General features: G+C 46.1%; 1 protein-coding gene across 10 annotated transcripts in view; it reads right to left on the bottom strand.

The window, feature by feature from the left end:
- Positions 1 to 22,566, bottom strand: part of ARMC9 (armadillo repeat containing 9) — a 150,180-nt gene that overhangs the window by 102,877 nt on the left and 24,737 nt on the right. For 9 of the 10 annotated variants that reach the window (XR_006205754.1, XM_042950474.1, XM_042950480.1 and 6 more), the window contains 2 exons: positions 16,053 to 16,210; positions 9,470 to 9,568 (listed from right to left, as the gene is read on the bottom strand). Coding sequence is in view for 9 of the 10 variants with exons in the window: in XM_042950474.1 (XP_042806408.1) it covers positions 9,470 to 9,568; positions 16,053 to 16,210 (257 nt within the window). In the remaining variant the exon portion in view is untranslated. The remainder of the gene's footprint in view (positions 1 to 9,469; positions 9,569 to 16,052; positions 16,211 to 22,566) is intronic. The other variant, XM_042950483.1, reaches the window with a different exon arrangement.

Here is a 22,566-nt window from a genome sequence, read left to right as displayed (position 1 = left end):
CCCCCTGAATATGCGAGAAAGGAATTTCTGCCCACGCAGAGATAACACGGCAGCATCATGCCTCCATCGCTGCTCCGCTGCAGGTGAAGCACCTGCGCCCGGGCCTCTCAGCTGTGACTGCTCTCGAAGCCAGGGGTCACGGGGTGGGGGCGAGGACGTACAACAGCAGGATGAGGAGCTCTGCCAGGACATGTGACGTCAGACAGTGTTTCGAGAACGCGGTATGAGGTGTAACGTGACAAAGCGTCCCTTGGTCAAAAGCGTCTGCAGACGTGCCGGCCGGACTCTTCAAGGGTCTTCAGCGTCTCAGAACACAGCACGTCTCAAACTTAATACATCAGCGGTTGGCTCTGGGGACGGGGAAAGGCTGTGGAATTAGTGCTTCTAGGCACTTGCTCTGGAAAAGGCTGTTCCACAGGCAGGCGCGTGCAGCCCCGGAGGGTGGGAGAGAAGGGGCCGTGGCTTGAAGCCCACAGCAGCCGCCGAGCCCTGACTTCGTGGAAGGCACCGTTCGGGGCTGGAAACCTAAGGCCAGGCCCACTTGCCCCCAGCCTCCCTCCCGGGCCCCGGGACAACAGCCGGACAGCTGGACAGCTGAACGGTGAAGGCGGGCCCCTCTGGCGAGCGGCCTCAGGGAGAGGTGACCTGGAAGAGGTCAAACAACCACAGTGGGAGGCATGAGGAAACGCCTTAGCCACGGGACAGAAGAGGCCACAGGAGGCGGGAGGCCGCCACAACCAGCTGTGGAACAGGAAGGGGTGCTTGCACAACACGGGACTGCAGGGGGAAACGCAAGAGGGGAGGCTGAGCTGGAACACAGTGCCCATTTGGGAATGGCGCTAGGTATGTAAGTGGAGTGGGAGTGCCCCAGTTCCTGAAAGTGCCAGTCACGTCCTCCAAAACTTCTCGGGCAGGAGCCTCTCCGGGCCACTGAGGGCCTCATACTTGGCCCTGCCTCAGCACCCTGTGGCCTGTGGGCATCTGAGATGGGGGGGGGGGGGGGTGGCTAGGCAAGGTGCACGGCAACATGCCCCCGTGGGGAGGTGCCGGGGACGGTGCTGGGGCCTCTTGGGCTTTCTGTGAGCAGAGCTGAGCATGGAGAGGGATGGGCCTTAGGCCACAGAAGGCTGTGCACCCCACGCTGAGCACTTGGGACCTGGGTCAATGACAGGTATTAAGCAAGACAGTAACATGATCGATGACTGGATGTACCTAAATCCTTCCTGAAACTTGAGGGCATAAATAAATAAAACACAACCAGAAAGGTCACCCCTGCACTTGTGTGGAGTATCAGCCAGGCGAGAGCTCAGAGACTGAGACCAGTTAGGAAATGTTGCTTTAGCCAGGACAGAAAGAGGAAGAGCCTCAACAAACCCAAATCAACAAAGAGGTGGGGCAGGAGGGAGGAAGCCACTCAGATCCCAAGGACAGCCTGAACATGGGGCAAAAGAGAGGGAAGAGGTTTCGATGATTCCCAGGTGTTCTCTGGAGTGTCATTCACCGAGACAGGAAGCACAGGAGGGGAGACCACCTGTTTGGAGGAAAGGACGAGCCTGCTTTTGGACACGGAAATGATGTGCTGGTCACACATTCACAGAGAAAAGGCTCGTGAGTCCGGGTCTGGAAGTCAGAAGAAAAATCTGAGCTAACGGTACATTCTCTGCCAATCACGGTCCCAGCAAGTGGCTGAGATCAAAGGTGGTCCATCCTCACATCCAGGGTCAGTTCAGGTACATGATGGGCACTGGGCACGAGGCGTGGCAGGGAGAGGTGAGCGAGGACGGCAACTCCTCCTCAAGACAGTGAGCACTGGACCCGGAAAGCCTGCCTCGAGACGCAGTGGCGACGCCGACAAAGGGCAGGCATCTGGCCAAGACTTCAGAAAGCTATGGAATGGAGAACGTAAGGGCTGAAGGTGCCAAACTTCAAGCCAGAGCCATGGTCCACACGACAGGAAGCTGTAGGAAGTACCCTCCTCAGCAGAAGCATGCCACGGCAACGTTTCCTGAGCAACTGCACGAGGCCACCCCGAGAAAGGGTCGCCGCCACGTCCCGGCGCCTTGCAGGGTTTTAGTGCGAAGAAAGATGGCTGATTTTGAAGTAAATGCTTTCTAAGATTCACGTGTGTGGGGTCTTGAATAGATAGAATGCAATCACACCTGGTGGTATTTCAACTTATTCTCCCAATGCGGTTTCCTTGGGAGTTTTGAAAAAAGGGTTCATTCCCAAGTGGGCCGTTTTTCCAAATAAGGACGCATTCAAAGGGAAACCTCCCCAGCCAACGAACCCCAAAACGCACAGGTACCACTAGGAGGGGCTTGGGATTCGCTCACGGGGCTACGCCCCGGACTCTGTATCACGGTCAGCTCATCCCCAGCCCCACTCTTGCCCGGGGCTGGACGCTGCCTCTCCCGCATCAGCCCGGTGCTCCTTTCCTGGGGCGTCTCTGCATTCGTGCCTGCCCGGCACACACAGAGGAGTTAAGGACAGAGACAAACCACGGCGCTTTCCCAGGCTGTTCTGTGCCATACAAAGGTGTGTGCTGCCTCACTACTGGAAGCAGCGAAAAACGGAAAAGCCCCTTTGAGGTTTAGTAGAGGAACGGTCAAATGTATCGTTAAAACTCTAAAAGATAAGGAAAAGATGAGTAAACCCAGAAAGACGCAGAAAATTCTTTAAAATGTACCAAGTTCAAAGAGACAGTTGCAGAGTGAACTGTATAATAAACACCTTAATTCTACAGAACTTTTAAAGGTCTGGAAGGAAGAAGAGGAAGCAGTCAACAGGGTTACCTATGGAGGGAGAGGAGATGGGGTGAGTGTGAGGCAGACGTGGGGTTTATGTTTACTTTACTATTAGATTGTTATGTATTTTCCAGTGAACACATTTGTGTATCGGTTGTGCAGTCTTAGAAAACAGGGGCACCTGGGTGGCTAAGTCGGTTAAGCATCCGACTCTTGATTTCAGCTCAGGTCATGATCTCGTGGTTTGAGTTCGAGCCCCGCGTTGGCTCTGTGCTAACAGTGCAGAGCCTGCTTGAGGTTCGCTCTCTCTCTCTCTCTCTCTCTCTCTCTCTGCCCCTCCCCTGCTCTCTTTCTCTCTCTCAAAAAATAAATACACTAAAAAAGAAAAAAAGAAAACAAAAAATCCCTACCACTTGTGCCCTGAGGGAGAAGCTTCTCTTCTCGCGATTATCAGATGGCTGAGAATACAGAATCAGATTTATCTTGTATCCCGGCGGATACTCAGCCCCATAGTTTGGAGCGTGAGTTGGTGAGGACTGAAGAATGACGCACCTGGGGTTGGGGTGGCGCCAGGCAATCAAGCTAGAAGAGGTCACCTGGGAGAGTTCTCTTTCCAAAAAATCAATCCCGTCATTATCAGTCCTGGGAACATCTGGATTTGACCGCCAGCTCCGCTAATGTGAGTGGAGGTTCAGACACAGTTCTCTGGGCATGAACTAGGGCCACTCTCGGCATCTCCTCTGCAGGGTCCTGCACCAGCATAATCCCCCTGCTGCAGGGCTGACTTCCTGGATTGGTGGGTTTAGGAGTGGACTGGGCATGCACCGCCCAGCTCCCTGCTTCCCCAGAGGGAATAAGCCTCCCCCACCCCCCGCCCCGGGAGCAGAGGTCAGTCCTGCAGGTCCCCGCCGCCTGTGGTGCTGGTGGAGGAGAGGGGCTTGGCCAGAGCTGGACGTGACTGGGTAGTCACATTTCTTGAATTCCAGGATTTAAACGCAGGACGCCCATCTGTCTACAAATAAAATCCACATTCTCCCGTATAAGCTTCATCAGAGTTGACGGCAATACTGTCAGCTCCTCTTTCCTTTGTTCTTTTGTCCCACTTTTCCAGTGGTTCAGAACTCAGGGGTCAGAAGAGTGTTATTTACTGAGTCCTGAACTTTCAACAGCGAGAGAGGTTGCAGAAGGCCAGATTCTTAACAGCCAGATTTAAAAACCAGTATCAAATGTACTAAACTTTATGGATACCAGCAGTGTTCTGATGGGCCCGGCCCAGCTCCTTTACAGGGGACAGTGAATTCAAACACTCAAGGTCGACCGACACTGAGGAGGAGCCGATCGAGGATCACGCTAAAAAGGAAGCTGATTCATGCCTGCCTCTTTATCTTGAAACTGATGTCATTCTGTTCGGACCTAGCATATCCTGGCAAGTAAGAAAGCGACGCTTCTCTTCTCAATCCTACTGTTCGACCACGAGGCACCCCCTCTAAACTGCACCCTCATTTCCTCTCCATCCCTTATAAATCTGATATTATATATGGACTGCAGACATCTTAGTCCACCACTGTTATACTTTTACAACAATGTTCTCCTTTTGCAATGACTCATATCCACTCTTTATCGTCTAGAGAAATCTATGGGAATAATAAAAGACTGTTTGTAGCTTTTATTGTCTGTTCCTAAGTCAGTGACTCAGAGGACAAAAATGGTTAGGAAGTAAGACAAGCAGAGCTCATGATCTCTCCCCTGGTTTCTAAGGCCTGGAACCTCTACCTTAATACAACTATAAGCAGGAAGGACGGTAGCAGTAGTCTGTTGACAAAGAATTAATGTCTCATGGGACAAAGTATCAGCTATGTTGTGCCTCCCTCCCTCTTTTAAACTGCTCCTTATTAACATGATATCCATTTTAAATAAGCCGGATGCATCACTCTGACAACAGAAAATGAAAATATAAGGATACCTGTATGTGTAGATAGGATGGGATTTTACAACACAGACCTGAAAAACACAAAGTATTTGCTGAACTAATAAGTGTAAGGCAGGGAGGAAAGGAATGGCTCTATTAGACACAGATCCTGCTGTGCTAATTACTGCCAGAAAGCCATCATTTTTGGTAAGCTCTGCTCTTAGCTGACTTACAGCTAAGCATACAGGGTACACACAGGGTCAACTCAGCCAGTCCTCAGGGATGTGGCTTGAAGCTCCTCATCCTGGAGGGCCCTAAGGGAAGTAAAATTTTTTAAATGGTTATTTATTTTTGAGAGAGAGAGAGAGAGAGAGACTGTGTGTATGTGTGTGTGAGTGGGGGAGGGGTAGAGAGAGAGGGGGGACAGAGGATCTGAAGTGGGCTCTGTGCCGAGAGCAGACAGCTCTACGCGGGGCTCGAACTCATGAACCGTGAGATCATGACCTGAGCTAAAGTTGGACCTTTAACCAGCGGAGCCACCCAGGCGCCCGGGGCAGTTAATTTTCTGAAACTCCGATGTCTCTGCGTGCTTTACTGACATTTAAAAATGGCGGATTCCCCACGCACAAATGGCTGGTTCCCGAAGTTCTCTGCAGGCTACAATCCCCGGGGCCGCATCCTAAAGCACAGACTGTGCAGCTTCCATAACCACGTGCCCATGTGTGGTGCAGCCACCACAACCAACGGCTCTACGAGACTTCTGTGAGCAGCCGGGCGATGGGGTCAAGGACACTTGCTCTCCACCATGTTACTGTGTCCTTTCTGTGAAGATCCACAACAAAGCTGACAGTCTAAAGGGCACAGAGAGCGCATCAGTGGCACTGGAATGGTCTGTTTGGGGAACGTGACTCGCGGGGACTCACTTCGCTGCTGGGCTTCCTAGGTTGTGTGTGCAGGCCGTATGTTGTCTTAGATGCAGTGAAATACACAAATATATGCAATAAACATTACACAAGCATCTCTCTTTCCTGCTAAGTATATCATGTAACTGCTCACGTGCCCCTGTTGCACGGGCCGCTAGGAAGCTCAGAGCTGGGTGTGTGCCTGCTTCTGCGGCCATACAGCAGCTTCTGTTTTGTACTAGCCATAGCCACGGCTTACTTGTGTTGTCCTACCCTCATTTTCTCTCTCTTTTTTTTTTTATATATATATTTTTAACGTTTTTACTTATTTTTGAGACAGAGAGAGACAGAGCATGAATGGGGGAGGGTCAGAGAGAGAGGGAGACACAGAATCTGAAACAGGCTCCGGGCTCTGAGCGGTCAGCACAGAGCCTGACGCGGGGCTCGAACTCACGGGCCGTGAGATCATGACCTGAGCCGAAGTCGGACGCTCAACCGACCAAGCCACCCAGGCGCCCCCCTCATTTTCTCTTAACCACAATTTCTGCCCCCTCCCTGCCACCCCGACCCCAGCATTACTGAGATGTAGTTGACATATAATACTGTGTACTTTTAAGGTGTACAAAGTGATGAATTGATACATGTATATATTGTGAAATGATCTCCACAACAAGGTTAGTTAACACATCCATCATTTCACATACTTTTTTGTGTGTGGTGAGAACGTTTAAGATCTACTTTCTTAGTAACTTTCTAGTATATAACACTGTTAACTATAGCCACCATGCTATCCATTACATCCCCAGAACTTACTCATCTCATAACCAAAAGTTACACCCTTTGACCAACATCTCCCACCTCCCCCACCCCCTGGCAACCACTACTTTACTTTCTGTTTCTGTGAGTTCTAACCACAATTTATTTCTTTCCAATTTCTCCTATTTGTGTTTTCTCAATACGCTGCTTCAAACCGACTTGAGAATGAGGTAGCTTAGAAATTTTTTCTTAATACTAAAAAATGTCTCTGTTTATGAAGACCCTAATATTAATGTGCAGACCCTTCTTCCCCTTAATTAAAAGCTGTGGCTCTTGGCACAAAAACAGACACACAGACCAATGGAATAGAATAGAAACCCCAGAACTAGACCCACAAACGTATGGCCAACTCATCTTTGACAAAGCAGGAAAGAACATCCAATGGAAAAAAAGACAGTCTCTTTAACAAATGGTGCTGGGAGAACTGGACAGCAACATGCAGAAGGTTGAAACTAGACCACTTTCTCACACCATTCACAAAAATAAACTCAAAATGGATAAAGGACCTGAATGTGAGACAGGAAACCATCAAAACCCTAGAGGAGAAAGCAGGAAAAGACCTCTCTGACCTCAGCCATAGCAATCTCTTACTCGACACATCCCCAAAGGCAAGGGAATTAAAAGCAAAAATGAATTACTGGGACCTTGTGAAGATAACAAGCTTCTGCACAGCAAAGGAAACAACCAACAAAACTAAAAGGCAACCAACGGAATGGGAAAAGATATTTGCAAATGACATATCGGACAAAGGGCTAGTATCCAAAATCTATAAAGAGCTCACCAAACTCCACACCCGAAAAACAAAAAACCCAGTGAAGAAATGGGCAGAAAACATGAATAGACACTTCTCTAAAGAAGACATCCGGATGGCCAACAGGCACATGAAAAGATGTTCAACGTCGCTCCTTATCAGGGAAATACAAATCAAAACCACACTCAGATATCACCTCACGCCAGTCAGAGTGGCCAAAATGAACAAATCAGGAGACTATAGATGCTGGAGAGGATGTGGAGAAACGGGAACCCTCTTGCACTGTTGGTGGGAATGCAAATTGGTGCAGCCACTCTGGAAAGCAGTGTGGAGGTTCCTCAGAAAATTAAAAATAGACCTACCCTATGACCCAGCAATAGCACTGCTAGGAATTTACCCAAGGGATACAGGAGTACTGATGCATAGGGGCACTTGTACCCCAATGTTTATAGCAGCACTCTCAACAATAGCCAAGTTATGGAAAGAGCCTAAATGTCCATCAACTGATGAATGGATAAAGAAATTGTGGTTTATATACACAATGGAGTACTACGTGGCAATGAGGAAGAATGAAATATGGCCCTTTGTAGCAACGTGGATGGAACTGGAGAGTGTGATGCTAAGTGAAATAAGCCATATAGAGAAAGACAGATACCATATGGTTTCACTCTTATGTGGATCCTGAGAAACTTAACAGAAACCCATGGGGGAGGGGAAGGAAAAAAAAAAAAAAGAGGTTAGAGTGGGAGAGAGCCAAAGCGTAAGAGACTCTTAAAAACTGAGAACTGAGGGTTGATGGGGGGTGGGAGGGCGGGGAGGGTGGGTGATGGGTATTGAGGAGGTCACCTTTTGGGATGAGCACTGGGTGTTGTATGGAAACCAATTTGACAATAAATTTCATATATTGGGGAAAAAAAAAAAAAAAAGCTGTGGCTCTGACCCATGGTGGCAGGGGGGCGGGGGGAGGGGGGTGTGCGGCTCGGGATCTCCTGGTGCTTTCTTCCCAATTGTACAGATCTGGCTCTACCATTCAGCCTGGGGCCCAGGCAATAGGTTGGGGTGAGCCCCAGGAACACGGGTTCGAGACCTTTGAAAACATCCTGAGGAGACATGGGTATACTCATGGTTAAGAACCCCAACTCAACACCATCTGCCTCCAGATGAGCTATATCTTAAGAAGGACACGATATCACCTATGTAATATTTTGCCTTGGGATGCAAACCCTGAATCGAATCGTGAGAAAATATGAAACACAAAAAGAGAAATGTCCTGTTTTTTTAAACAGGGAAACTGACAAAATTGGAAAATGCACAGATTAGGTAAGAGTATCATAAAATATTAAACTTACTGAAGTTGATCCTTGTACATGAGAATACTTCTAGTAAGAAATTAACTCTACACTGAAGTATTTAGGAGTAAAAGGCCATGGTATATGTAATTTATTCTCAAATGGCTCAGAAAGCAGACTGTGTGTGTGTGTGTGTGTGTGTGTGTGTGTGTGCGCGTGCGCCTGTGTGTGTCCGTGTGTGTGTAGACAAAGTAAATGGGTAAAATGCCAACAGTCACCGAATCTGGGTAAAGGGTATACAAGCATCCTTTGTGCTATTTTTGCGATTTTCTCTAAGTTTGTAGTTATTCCAAGGAAAAAGTTAAATGAGAAAAAGAAGAGAGTGCCTGCTTCGACTGTATAGCTTCCAATATGGCAGTAATTTCTTAAAAAAGGAAAGAAGTTTCCTTCCTTTCCTATTGATTTGATAACTGTTACCAGCCCTTGGCACCAAAGGGCTCCAAATGGAAGAGCAGACCGTGCCTCTCTCCCACCACGCCTAGGAGGCCAGCTCCCAGCTGCTCCCTCTTCAAACACAGCCTTCTTTTCCTTCTGGGAGTTTACGGATCCCTGAAGCCAGCTGAAATGCAGATTCCTGAATGTTATTTTCCCTCGCCCTTTCATTTTTTGTTGTTGTTTTTGTTAGGCTAAAGTCTATTAGATCATGATCTGAGCTGAAGTTGGATGCCCAATGACTGAGCCACCCAGGCGCGCCTAGGCTAGTTTTATTTTTATTTATTTATTTTTTTTAATTTTTTTTTTCAACGTTTTTTTATTTATTTTTGGGACAGAGAGAGACAGAGCATGAACGGGGGAGGGGCAGAGAGAGAGGGAGACACAGAATCTGAAACAGGCTCCAGGCTCCGAGCCATCGGCCCAGAGCCTGACGCGGGGCTCGAACTCACGGACCGCGAGATCGTGACCTGGCTGAAGTCGGAGGCTTAACCGACTGCGCCACCCAGGCGCCCCCCTAGGCTAGTTTTAAATTCGGGGCGCAGACCCGGGGCACAGAGCCTTACCGTCCCAGGCCGCGTGAAGTCCACGCTGTGGGCCAGGCTCTGTCGCATCTGGTTACTGAAGAGGCGGACGCATACGCTCTGCAGGTACTCCGGCGTGATCTGCAAAGAGGACAGGAGGGCGGCTGGTGAGAGGCACGAACCACCCCCCCCCCGCCCCCCCCAGGGACAGCAGGGGACCCAGCAATGATCAGAGCTGTCCCTTGCTGGGCTTTCTGGAAGGTACAGAGATGGAATTTTGCATTAACCCAGGGGTTCTTGGGCACTAAAGCCCTGAGCCTGACAGAAAAAAACTGCTAATGTGCTACAGGTATGATCACGGCCTGTCATATTTTAAATTACCTAATTCCAGTAGATGTACTCCCACTGTCACGCAAAAGGAACGGACTTTAAACCGTTTGTGCGGGCGTGTATGAATTCAAGCAATCAAGTCAATCAGGGGGCCAACAGTGTGGTAGAAAGAATGCTAGCCTTCAAATCTAAAGATCTGGGCTCAAGTCCCGGACTTGGGAAAACCAGCAGCTCCGCCCCTTGCCTTGTGACCTGTCGAGTGAAATGAACTATGTCTGCCTCTGTGGGTCATGGTGACAGGGTGAACGAGAATGACACGTATGCCTGGCACATGCCAGGTGGCTGGGTACGTGCTTACTGAATGAATGACGGAGGCATTTGTATCGAGTGCCTGTGGGCGGGAGTCTGCTGCCGTCCCGTCAATGCCACTCTATTCTGGCCTTTCTGGCTGCTTCTCTCACCGGCTCACTAGCTACTGTGACTCAGGACTGGCTTACAGCCTCTCAGGTAGTAATCTCAGGATTTGTTCTTTTTCATTTTACATCTTTTCTTTTTATAAAAAGAATGCACCTTCCAAATGCGCAAGTGTCCCAACCTCCCCCCAGTCCCATCCTTCCCTACAAACCAATCTGTGGAGGTAACTATTAACCGTTTTGCTCTCTTCCAGGTTTTTTTCTATGCCTGACAGTGGGAGGGAAACCTCCCTTTCCTCAGCCTCCTGATGCCGAGTGGTGACCCCCCACACGGTCACGTGACTGGCCGCTACCCCACCCTTACTCAGCTGTCCCCACGTGAGGCCCCCTCCACCCATTCATGGGTTAGAAAGCACCGGGAATGTGGACCGCATCCTCTCCTCTCCTTGGGGGACTCCGTCTACCTACTGGAAACTTCTGGTCTGCTTCAGACACATCAAAGGCCCTGTCCATCCATGGCAGATGTCTGTGCTCATCCCTTGACACTCAGCTCTGTGTGAAGCGACTCAGACAAAGCAGCACCCCATCTCCAGGGGGCACTTCCCACATCAGCCCGCGTCCATTTCCTCTGAATGTCCACAGTATCGAAAAGTAAAGGTTCCTTTTTCATCCTGTATTTTTAACCTTTCCTTTTACGACTTTTCATTATCTACAGCCTAAAAACACATCCAAATATATTTCATATTTAAAAAGTACCTTCCCCTTCCTCCACCTTAGGTCTCCATCTATCAACCACCCTCCCAGTATTCTTCCTTCACAGCCAAGGTGCTCGAGAGAACAGCCCACATTTCCTGTCTCACTTCCCCTGGACCTCCCAAAACGCTGCAATTAGGCTTCTAGACGCATCATTCTGTGGAAACTTATGTGGCAAAGGCCGTCACCGCTGACCTTCTATTATGTCAAAATCATTGGGCACTTTTCAGTTCTAGTCTTCTAAAGTATTCGGTGGCTTCCGAGACTTTGCATAAACCCTTTACTCCTGAAACTGTTTTCTCCTTTGACTTCTGGAACTGCTACCAGAACCAATTCTTTAACAAGCAAATTTGACTATGTCACTTTCTTGCTTAAAACAGGTGAATGAGGAAAGGACACAAATAGACAGTAGACTAAGTATAAATGGCCAACAAATATATGAAAATATATTCAGCCTCATGCATAATTAAAGAAATGTAAATTGAAACATTCAGAACACCAAGTTTTACTTCCCAAACTGGGAAAGAGTTCAAAGTATAATCGTGTCTAGTGTTGGCAAGTGTGTGGAGAAATAAACACAGATACAGATAAACCCCCAGGGATTTGGGTAGACGTCGCTGAAATCTCAGGAGAAATCATTTGGCAACATGTATCAAAATGTTAATGCCCATAACCTTTGACCTAACTATTCCACACTTAGGATCTTACCTTACCTGTTTTCAAAGGTATACAGTATATAGAAGAATGTTCATTGGCACATTTTTTTGTTATAGCAAACATAAAATCTAAACGTTCACCATCAGAGATCTGACGGATTATAATTCGCTCTTACAATGGCATAATGTACAAGCCTAGAAAGGAATGAGGGCTATGTGGCCATGTGGAAAGATCTCCAAGATATATACCGAAAGTAAAATAGCGAGTTTCAGAAGAATAATGGGTCATATGATCCCACGTATACGTAGGCCGCGTGCAGACATGCACACACACACGCCTATGCCTAGAAATGTTCTAAAATAAGACGCAAGCAAATGTTAATCTTGAATACCAATAAAGAAGTGACACTAAGAAACCGTGTGGGAGGGGGCTTTTGCTCCTTACTATAGACTACTCTGACTTGTTCCAATTTGTTACCACAAACGTGTATTTTTTTTACATTAAAAACAAGCCAGTTACAGGGGCGCCTGGGTGGCTCAGTTGGTTATGCATCTGACTTCCGCTCAGGTCATGATCTTGCGGTTCATGGGTTCGAGACCCGCATCAGGCTCTGTGCTGACAGCTGGGAGCCTGGAGCCTGCTTCCTGCTTCCGATTCTGTGTCTCCCTCCCTCTCTGCCCCTCCCCTTCTCACGTTCTGTCTCTCTTTTTCTCTCTCAAAAATAAATAAACATTAAAAACAAACAAACAAAAACAAGCCAGTTACAAGTCTAGTCCCTGCCCCTGCTGCCCCGCCCCATCTCTCCCTGCCTGGTGGTCTGTGGGCCTCTTGCGCACTCCAGCAGGAGCTCATGTGCCCATCTCTGGTCACCATGCCACCCCTGATGTCTCATCGACTCTGGCTGTAAGAGGCACACCAGGATTCTGGTAGCTATGTTTTAAAAGGAGAGAAGGCACAGGAAGGCAAATACTTTTCTTTTTATTTATTTCTGTATTGTTTGAACCTCCTAATCACGGGCATGTCTTTGTCAACAGAGGTTATAGAAGCCATGTTTGTTTTCTTTCTGATACTTTTCTGTATTAAAGTCAACGCATGCTATTATTAAAACTGAAAAAAAAACCCAGTTAATTTAAAAAGTCCATTTTTTAAGGTATATATTTCAAAAGACCCTCACTAACTACAGGACAAATCAGGGGCTCCTAAGCATGATCTATAAACCTCCCCATGATCTTTACTGGCCCATCCTCTCTGCATCCTCTTTCAGCATGTGGCCACCACCCCAGCTAATGGCCGTACCAGGCAACTTTCAGCAGTGTGCGGGCTATGATTTCACACGAACAGAGAGGTTTTCAGTGCAGGATACTAAAACGTATTAAAAAGCTACTATAGTAAAAAACACAATGCATTTGTAGCTTAAGAATAGCCAGATCAATGGAAAAAATTAAAATCCCACTACATGATAAAGGTAGCCATTCAAATTAGTGAGGAAAGAAGTAAATAGTTCTGGCTCAAATGGTTATCTTTTTTTCTGGTGGGGGGATAAATTTCTTTCTTATATCATCTATCAAAACAAATTCCTTGTGGATTAAAGATTTAAAAGTAAAATTAAAACAAAACAAAACCAAACGACCAACAGAAAAAAATTAATGTGAATATTCCGGCTCCTTTAGTGGGAAAAGCTCCTTTATTAACACTTTGAAAAGGCAGGATGAATGAAGGGAAAAACTGATAAAATGATTTGACTATATAAACATGTCAATTTTACTAACTTAAGAAACACTAATTTAAAAACCAAAAATCAAACTAAGGAAAACATTTACAAAAGATGAATTCTGAATGGCCTGTGTCTCAACAGGGATGCCCACAGCTGTAGTCCTGATTTCCCCCAAACCTGCTCCACCCCAGGCCTTCCCCATCGCGGCCGGAGGCACCACTGCCCTCCCACAGCTTAGGCCAAAAACCTGGCGTCATGCTTGACCCCCAAACCCCTGCCCAGGTCCAATCCAGCACGAAACACTATCGGCTCTATCTCATAACACACCCAGAGGGGCACCTCCCTGGCTCTGGCTGCCATCACCACCACCACCACCAGGTCTTCCCTCGTGACCGCAAGCCCCTCCTGCCGGTCTCCCTGGTTCCTCCAGCCCTCCAAGGACTGTTGTAAAACAAAGGCAGGTAATCCTTCCACAGCATGCCAGACCACGCCACCCCCCTATTCCGCTCCCCAGTTTACTCATAGTAGAGACATCCTAACGATGGCCCTCGGGGCCCTGACCTGCTGGGTGCTGCTCTCTGTCCTTCACTGGGAGAGGCACACTTCTCCTTTTGGTCCTTTGCATCCTCTTCCTTTGGCCTAGAATTCTGGGAGAATCCCAGAGGGCTGCGAAACGAATTCCCTTACCTCTTCCAGTGAAGCTCCCCCTGCCTGCCTAGTTAAAATTGTCCCCTGCCCATAGACACACGTACTCTGATCCCCTCCACCCTGTTCCTTTTTTTCCTCACAACGCTTGTCATTTTCTAACACACGACGATGTCATTTATTATCTACTGCTTATATTTACTATTTATTATTCTCGCCCCTACTGGAATGTATGCTCCCTGAGGTCAGGGATCTTTGTTTTGTTGTCTGATGTATCCCACAGGCCTAGAACAGGGAAGGCCTGGCACATAGTAAGCTTGCAATAAATCTGCATTCAATGAATGAGAAGCATATAAAAAATGTTCACTGTCATGTGGAAACAATGTGAGGTACATTTCAATCCCGAGACTACTTCTCAATGATCAAATTTACAAATACAAATACAAATGTTGCAACAAATACAGGTGTCCTTTTAATACATGAAGACAGGACTGGCAAGGATATAAAGATAAGGACTCCCAGTGGAACCAGACCAGCAAAACCTTCCTGGAGCACCTTAGCACAGATTGCAACCTCGAAAATCAACTTTAAAAAAATGTAACAGGGGCACCTGGCTGGCTCAGTCAGTGGAGCATACGACTCTTGATCCTGGAGTTGTGAGTTTCAGCCCCATGTTGGGTGTAGAGATTACTTAAAATGAAATCTTAAAAATAAGTAAAATTTAAAAATTTAAAAATTTAAAACGTAACAGAGGCTCATCTCCTCCCACTATACTTATAATTTATGAAAGTCAAAAGCTGGAAACAACCTCGATGTCCAACCTGGACATTAATACGAAGCGCAGCACTGCTACACGACGGACTTGAGCCGCTAACGGTGAGGCTCGTCGAACACCTCATGTCTTCAAGAATGCACGATGCGGTATTAAGGAAAATAGAAAACTTCGCCTGAACCAGAGTCCGTCTAGTGCAGCCAAGCACTGCGACAAATGTGGAATGTTAACAAGTGTTGTTACTAAGTGACACGATTGCAGGTGATTTTAATCGTATTTTTGCACAGTTCTCTATTTTTAAAATTTTCTATAATACATATTATTTTATAGTCATAGTTTTAAGTCACTAAAAAATTTTTATTTTATTTTTTAGTAATGTCTACACTGAACCTGGGGCTTGAACTCATGACCCTGAGATCGAGAGTCACATGCTCTACCAACTGAGCCAGCCAGGTGTCCTTTTAATACACGACCTTACACCGGCAATAAAATTATACAGAACTTAACATACACACAAGAGCACAAAACTGGAGAAATCAGAATAAGATCAATAGACTGGATCAATGTCAATGTTCCGGCTGTGGTACTGCAACCTAGTTATGCAAAATGTTACTCTTGGGGGAAACTGGGCAAAGCGTGCCAAGCCTCTCTGCATTATTTCTTAAAATTGCATGTGCTAATTATTCCACTTTTAAAGAAAATGTACACTTCTACAAAGGGATTTTATTATACTTCTAATTTTTTAGTAAGTGAAACACTAGAGTCATTCCTCTTAAAGTCAGGAATAAGACAAGGAGGCCCATTATTCGATAATGTCCCATAGTCAACAATGCCACTATGCGAAGGAAAAAAAGTCATTACAAATAATGAAAACATAATATAAAACAAAACAATCAGTATCTGAAGATGATATGACTGCCAGTCTAGAATACAGAGGTATCAATCAACAGAATCTATCAGATTAACGGAGTTCAGAAAGGTGGCTAGATATAAAATCAATATGTGAAAATCTGTAACTTTCTTTTATAGCAGCACTATATTTCCCCCTCGTTTTTATGCCACTCCGTATTATTTTTTTCTGTTGCCAGACAATTTACCGTTTGCCAACGTGAAGAGTAAGGTAGAGAAATAAAGATGTCAGGAAAGACGGACAAAATACTGTGGGCAGCACAATCATGGGCATGGAACGTTGGCGTGGTCTCCTTTGTACGTCTGGCTTTGTGAAGCACGGGGGCAGGTGTCACTGGCCGGGAGAGGCCAGGAATCCCATTAACACAGCCCAGGCCCTCAACACTGCTTTAGCTCCAAACAGACACGCAAGCAGATGCGGATCTTCCTTACCATCTTGCCACTGACCGTGGCCTCCAGGGAATCCACCAGCTCTGCCGTGACCCCGATGAGATTGTGGTAGTCTGCCTGGATCTTATTGTACCGCTTCAGGTACGTCATTGACCTACGCTCGGCTTCTATCAGCTGCTGGTGGAGCTGCTGCGACATTTCTAGGAAGACGATTTACATTAAAGCAAAACAAAACAAAACAACAGTAAAAACAAAACAAAAAAAACCCCACAAGATAAAAAATATACTCTTCTCAAGGCAGTATTGTGCCTGCTTTCAGAATGTTCTGCAGTCACAATGAACTTGATATTATTCGTGTTTAACACTTTACTTCTGGGGCACTTGGGTGGCTCCATCAGTTGGGTATCTGACTTCGGCCCAGGTCATGATCTCACGGCTGTGAGTTCGAGCCCCACATCGGGCTCTGTGCTGGCAGCTCAGAGCCTGGAGCCTGCTTCGGATTCTGTGTCTCCCTCTCTCTCTGCCCCTCTCCTGCTCACTCTCTGTCCCTCTCTCCTTCAAAAATAAATAAATATTAAAAAAAAAAACAAAACACTTTACTTCTATTTCCTGACACATTTAATTACAAAGTGCTTTGTGACCACTGATTTTCAATTTCTGGTCTCTGGTAGTTCAACTGAATCGTCACTGGTTTTCCTCACACAAGCTATTTCCTTGACTGAGCCCCATGCAATTTCTTGTAGTTGCTCTCTCCGTGTAAAAGACACAAACTCAGTATTTCTTCCAGCTCACACACTGGGTGAAGCAAACCTACAGCTTTTCCTCTGTGTTTGCCCCGTGAGGTTGTCTGGAGGTAATCCGTATCTGCAGGCCAGCTCTTCATTTTCGGTAAAGGTTAGGCTACTTGCCTAATGCTGAGGAAGCTAGAATCCAGAATTAGGCAAGATTCAAGGTGCTCGGTCTGCCAGCTTGATAAAGCACAAACCACCCCACTGGGCCCTAGAGCAGGCAGCCTTGGAAGGTTCCAGGGTTCTCTTCTGGGACGCTGCACCAGGGACAGCACTTGATGGCCAAGCCACCCTGGACACAGCCGGAATAGCGAATCTTATCCAGTGTCAGCACTCCTTTGGCCCATCTTCCTTTTCCCCCTCCCAGAACGCTAAGTTTGGACGGAAGGAAATGACGATGCCCCCAAACCCAAGTTAACTACTCTTGCCCTAATTGGGCACTGTCATCATTTTAGAACACATTTCATCCATGCACTGAGAGATTTGAAAACCCTAAAGACCTGGGCTCAAGCGGCTACTCTACCACTTTCTGCTGGATAATCTTGGGCAAGACGCCTAACTTCTCTGATCTCATTTCTTAACCTATAAAATGGGGATGATGATAATGACCCTGAAGAGTTATTGTGAGGATTGTACAGCATAGGGGAAACAATCAATAATACTGTAATAACATTGTATGGTGACAGATGGGGACTACACTTATCCTGACGAGCACTGAGTAATGTACAGAACTGTCGAATCACTATGTTGTATACCTGAAACTAATACAACACTGTATTTCAACTATACTTCAACCTAAAAAAAAAAAAAAAAAAAAAGCACACATACAAAAAACAAGTTAGTATGAGAATTAAATGAACAGATATACTCAAAGTGCCTAGCACAATTCTGGCCCACAAGAGGCAATCAATAAGTAATAGCTATTATGGAAAGGGGTCAAAGATTTCCTAAATATATTTCCATACAAGTAGACAACTTGAAAAAACCAGGGATTAAACCCTAAAGGCGCAGTATGCAAAATTTGAAACGTCAGAATCATCCAAAAGTAAAGATAATCAAGCCTCACCTTCAGAGACTGATTTTATGGATACGGGGTGGGGACTGAGAAACTATATTGTCAACAAACTCTCCAAATGGCTCTGATGCATATCACAAGTTTGAGCCCCACTGTCCTAAATTATCTATTCCTCTTAATTTGTGTTCTAAATAGCTATGAGGATCACGCGTGAACTGTATCTCAATTACAATTATGTGTAGAAGTCAAATATTTTAACTATTAAAACCTCAAATATCACATAATAATGAACTAATATTACTATTATTATTTAGCATCCTTCAAATCTCAGTATTAAAAGATAACTTTAAAAAGTTCTCAGGCCATGGGGTGCCTAGGTGGCTCAGTTGGTTAAGCATCTGACTTTGGTTCATGAGTTCAAGCCCCACACTGGGTGAGCTCGAACCCCACTTCGGGCTCCGTGCTGACAGTACGGAGCCTGTGTGGGAATCTCTGTCTCCTTCTCACTCTGCCCCTTACCCAATCATGGCCCCCCCACCCCGTCTGCTCTCTCAAAAAAAAAAAAAAAAAAAAAAAAAGTCATCTGGCATGAATTTACATCTAGCACTTGAAACTTTGGAAAACATCTATGGAAATCATTTGTCAAGTTTTTTCTTAAATATTATTAGGGAGAAGGAAGGAGTCACTACCACCTTCCTATGCTAAATAGTATTAAGGCTTTTTCATATGTACAAAATTCCAAATTACATAAACCAGAACATCCAACTATAAAAATTCTACAGGATAGTCATAATTCTACTTCATGGCAATGACTATTAGAGTACCTGTGCAAACTTTCTTAACATGTGCCAAGTAGCAGATGATGAAGTCCCAAAACCCATTAACCGGGGCAAATAACCTCACAAATCATCAATATAAAAGTCCCCAAATTGGGGCACCTGGGTGGTGCAGTCAGCTGGGCATCCAACTCTTGATTTTGGCTTGGGTTGTGATCCCAGGGTCGTGGGATCGAGCCCCACGTCAGGCTCGGCACTAAGCATGGAGCCTGCTCAAAATTCTGTCTCTCCCCCTTCTGCCTCCTCCCACTCTCCCCTGCTGTGCTCTCGAAAGAAAGAAAGAAAGAAAGAAAGAAAGAAAGAAAGAAAGAAAGAGAGAGAGAAAGAAAGAGAGAGAGAAAGAAAGAAAGGAAAAGAAAAAGAAAGAACAAAAAAAAGTGTCCAAAGTTGTCCCCTCGAAAGAGGACTGCACAAAGGAATTCTCAGAAAGTCACTGTGCAATTAACTAAACGTAAGGGACTACTTGTGGCACTTTTGCCTTAGGAACTCAGAATTGGAATTTATGACAGTATCAAAGTATGGCACACCTGAGGAAAAATACCTAACTGCCAGAAGCCACAGAAAGGAGAGAAGTGGGCAGTTGGGCTGAAATATCTGTGACCAGTTCAAATACACCATTGGACAGAACAGCCTGTGGTACAAAGATGTCACCCAGAGGACACCTTAACTGGCTACAAACAGGACCTGGCCATTACTGTTAAGCGATTCGGCTCCAGCTCCAAGCCGAATCTCAACTTTATTTCTGAGAGTAAAAGGAACTTTGACTCTTTTTGCCTTCTCAAAAGTTTCATGAGACAAGGACCACTAAGCCAAGATCCCTTGCCGTGCAACAGCTCAACTTTGAGTGGAGAGGTGTTACTAGAAATCCCAGGTTATATTAATGAAACTGAGTTATTTCATATTTCACAACTACTTACATAATTTGTACAAAAGTCCAAAGAAGTACTTCCCTAGTTTTAAACAAAGAGATATATACAATTAAAAGAATGTCAGTTAAGGTCACAGAAAGTTTTCCGGTAATTCCAGCATCCAGTGAAACACTAACAAAAGTGAAGTTCTCCTTCCATGGCCAAGCCATCAAGTTGTCTCTCAACACTTCTACTTTAAATATGTTGCATTTTTTTTTTTCTTTTAAAGAGTGGATGAGATTTAACTTTAGAGACCCCTTTGTTGCTCAAGACAAAATGATATATTTTAAATACATGGAACTATTTTTCTAACATCTAAAAATCTGAAACCAATCACTCTAACTTTATAATATGACATACTCTTTCTTCTTTGTATTCAGATATAAATCAGCTTTGCTATTTTGCTAATCCATGAGTACCGAATAAAGAAAATTATGATGTAGATGTATGAATATAGATCATCATTTTAAAAATACCATTTAGGGCTCTAAACTCTAGAAAAACAGTCAGTTGCTCATTTTCTGAAGAGGTCAGATCAATGGATGGCAGAAATACTAAAAGATACCATTTCTATACCTTTTTATTATTTTTTTATTTTATTTATTTATTTATTTATTTATTTATTTATTTATTTATTTATTTTTTGAGAGAGAGCGCATGCGAGCAGGGGAAGGGCAGAGAGAGAGGGAAAGAGAATCCCAAGCAGGCTCTGTGCCATCAGCATAGAGCCCACCGAGGGACTCAAACCCATGGACCTGGTGATCACGACCTGAGCTGAAACCAGGAGTCAGATGCTTAACTGACTGAGCCACCCAGGCACCCCTCTGTACCTTTTTTTGGATGGCTAGGTAAAATAGTAAGACAATATGCTGTATTTCCAACCTGAGTTTTTATTCTAAGTACCATTTTAAAATGTAATTCCTTTTGAGAGAATTTTCCACTCCAAGCACTCTTCTTGCCTTCTTCAAAAGCTTGTGGAAATCTTACTCATGAAACCTTCCTCTCAAGATACGCAGAATAATGATATTGCCCAACCATTCAATGTAAAAAACAACACCTAAGTCTAGAATTCAAAAAAACTGGGAGCATGTCTGCGCCTTGTGGTCACTGCAGCAGTAACTGTGGGAGGAGGGGACAAACTGGTGACAAGGGGCTGTCACGACATGGGGCCTGGGCCTGAGCCCCTGGTACCAGTGCCCTGTGGAGCTCACCTCTGATCTCCATGGCAATACTGCATCATGGGGCTTATTCAGCCACGGACACACGCTGCGCCTGCCAGGCTCAATTCCACCGACATTCTGCTTGGCTAGCCTCAGAAAACTCAATTAAAATCAAACCTAAAGAGGGCTCACACACCCTGGTCTCCTTGCTGAAATCCGAAGGGAAGATCTGTAGAAAAACACAGGCTCTTCCCTTTACACTACCCCTCCCTCCCAGGTTTATTTTATCCATAAAACTGGGCCACTTCTGAGAGACAGGACTGGTTCCTGGCAGAAAGTTGTCCTCAAAAGCTGCGGGGTATGTTGGGGTGACAAGGGCTGGCTGAGACTCAGGAATGAGGGAGGTTTTCCCACCACTTTCCCTCCGCCAGTGCCTAGGGGTCCAAAGACCGAGTCTGAACGAGGATTACTGGAGAACTAGGGCGATTTTCTGAAACTCAAAGGATGCCGGTGGGGTAGTGGTTTTAAAATATGACGGCCACATCTTTGACACTCCTTCCCATCAAGAGGTGGAACGTCATTCTCCTTCCTTTGAATGTGAGTTGGCTTTAGGAATTTGTTTCTGATGAAGAGACTGCAGCAGAAATGACACAGAGTTCCTCGAGAGGCTGGTTTAGAAAAGGTGACACAGCTTCCACGGGCTCTCTCTGGGGACATTCATCCTGGGAACCCAGCCACCATGCCACAAGAAAGCCCAGGTCACAGAGGCGTTCCAGTCGGGCGCCTCAGCACTGGCCACCAGGTGCACATGGGTGAGGAAGCCTTGGGGATGGCTTCCCTGAACCCACGAGACAGCCAGGGAGAAATGCCTAAGCACACGGTTCCAGGCCAGGCAAGGTGATGCTGATAATAAGTGGACATTGTTGTTTTATGCCACTAAGCCTGAGATGGTTTGCTAGGTCGCAACAGAAACAGAAATAGGGGGGGCAAGGGTGCATTTCCAGGAGTTGCAGGGCGGGACCCAACACCTGGCACAATTTAAGAATTCCCACTGTTCTGGGGCACCTGCCTGAGTGGCTCAGTCGGTCGAGTGTCTGACTCTCGGTTTCAGCTCAGGTCATGACCTCACAGCTCATGGGAAAGAGTCCAATGTCGGGCTCCATGTGGACCCTGCTTGGGATTCTCTCTCTCTTGGCCCTTCCCCTGCTCCCTCTCAAAATAAATAAACATTAAAAAAAAAAAAAAAAAAGAAGAATACCCACTGTTCTGAACATGAGAAAACTGGTCTGGGAACCATACTAACTCTTCAGGGAGCAGGCCTGAGGGCCTGAAGAGAGCCGCTGGAACTCAGACTCAGGCACAACTTTACTGGGGACAGAGCAGCCTCAGCGAGCTCCAAGGCCACAGCCTGGTGACCCTTAGAGGATTCCATGTTGACCCCATGAGGCCACATCTGTGGCCCAGCTCTTCTGTGCTCAGGCACGGACTGATGCTTCCCAGTGAAGGATCGTGGGGCTTGTCCCTCTGAGCTACGGGGGGGTGGGAGGAGTGGGGGGGGGGGCAGCTGGCAGGACCATTCACCTGAGCAGGACTGCTGGGTGGGGGAGAGGCAAGGCTGTACAAGGCAAAAGGAAGCACTCAGACTTTCCTCATCTGAAGGTGAACCCGCCTTCCTTGTGTTGGAAAGCAAAGAGATAAATAATTCACTAACCCTACACCCCACCCCACCCCACCCCCCAGCTTTTTTTGTCTTACAAAACTTTAACTCTAAAAAAGACCGTGGAAAAACAAAGACAGGAAGTTCTGAGATCCTCTCTAACATTGCCCTGCTGTGAGAAGGGCAAATGTG

This window comes from Panthera leo, chromosome C1, assembly GCF_018350215.1.
Source record: "Panthera leo isolate Ple1 chromosome C1, P.leo_Ple1_pat1.1, whole genome shotgun sequence".
NCBI classification, from domain to species: domain Eukaryota; kingdom Metazoa; phylum Chordata; class Mammalia; order Carnivora; family Felidae; genus Panthera; species Panthera leo.
This window is presented reverse-complemented; position numbering and strand designations above follow the sequence as displayed.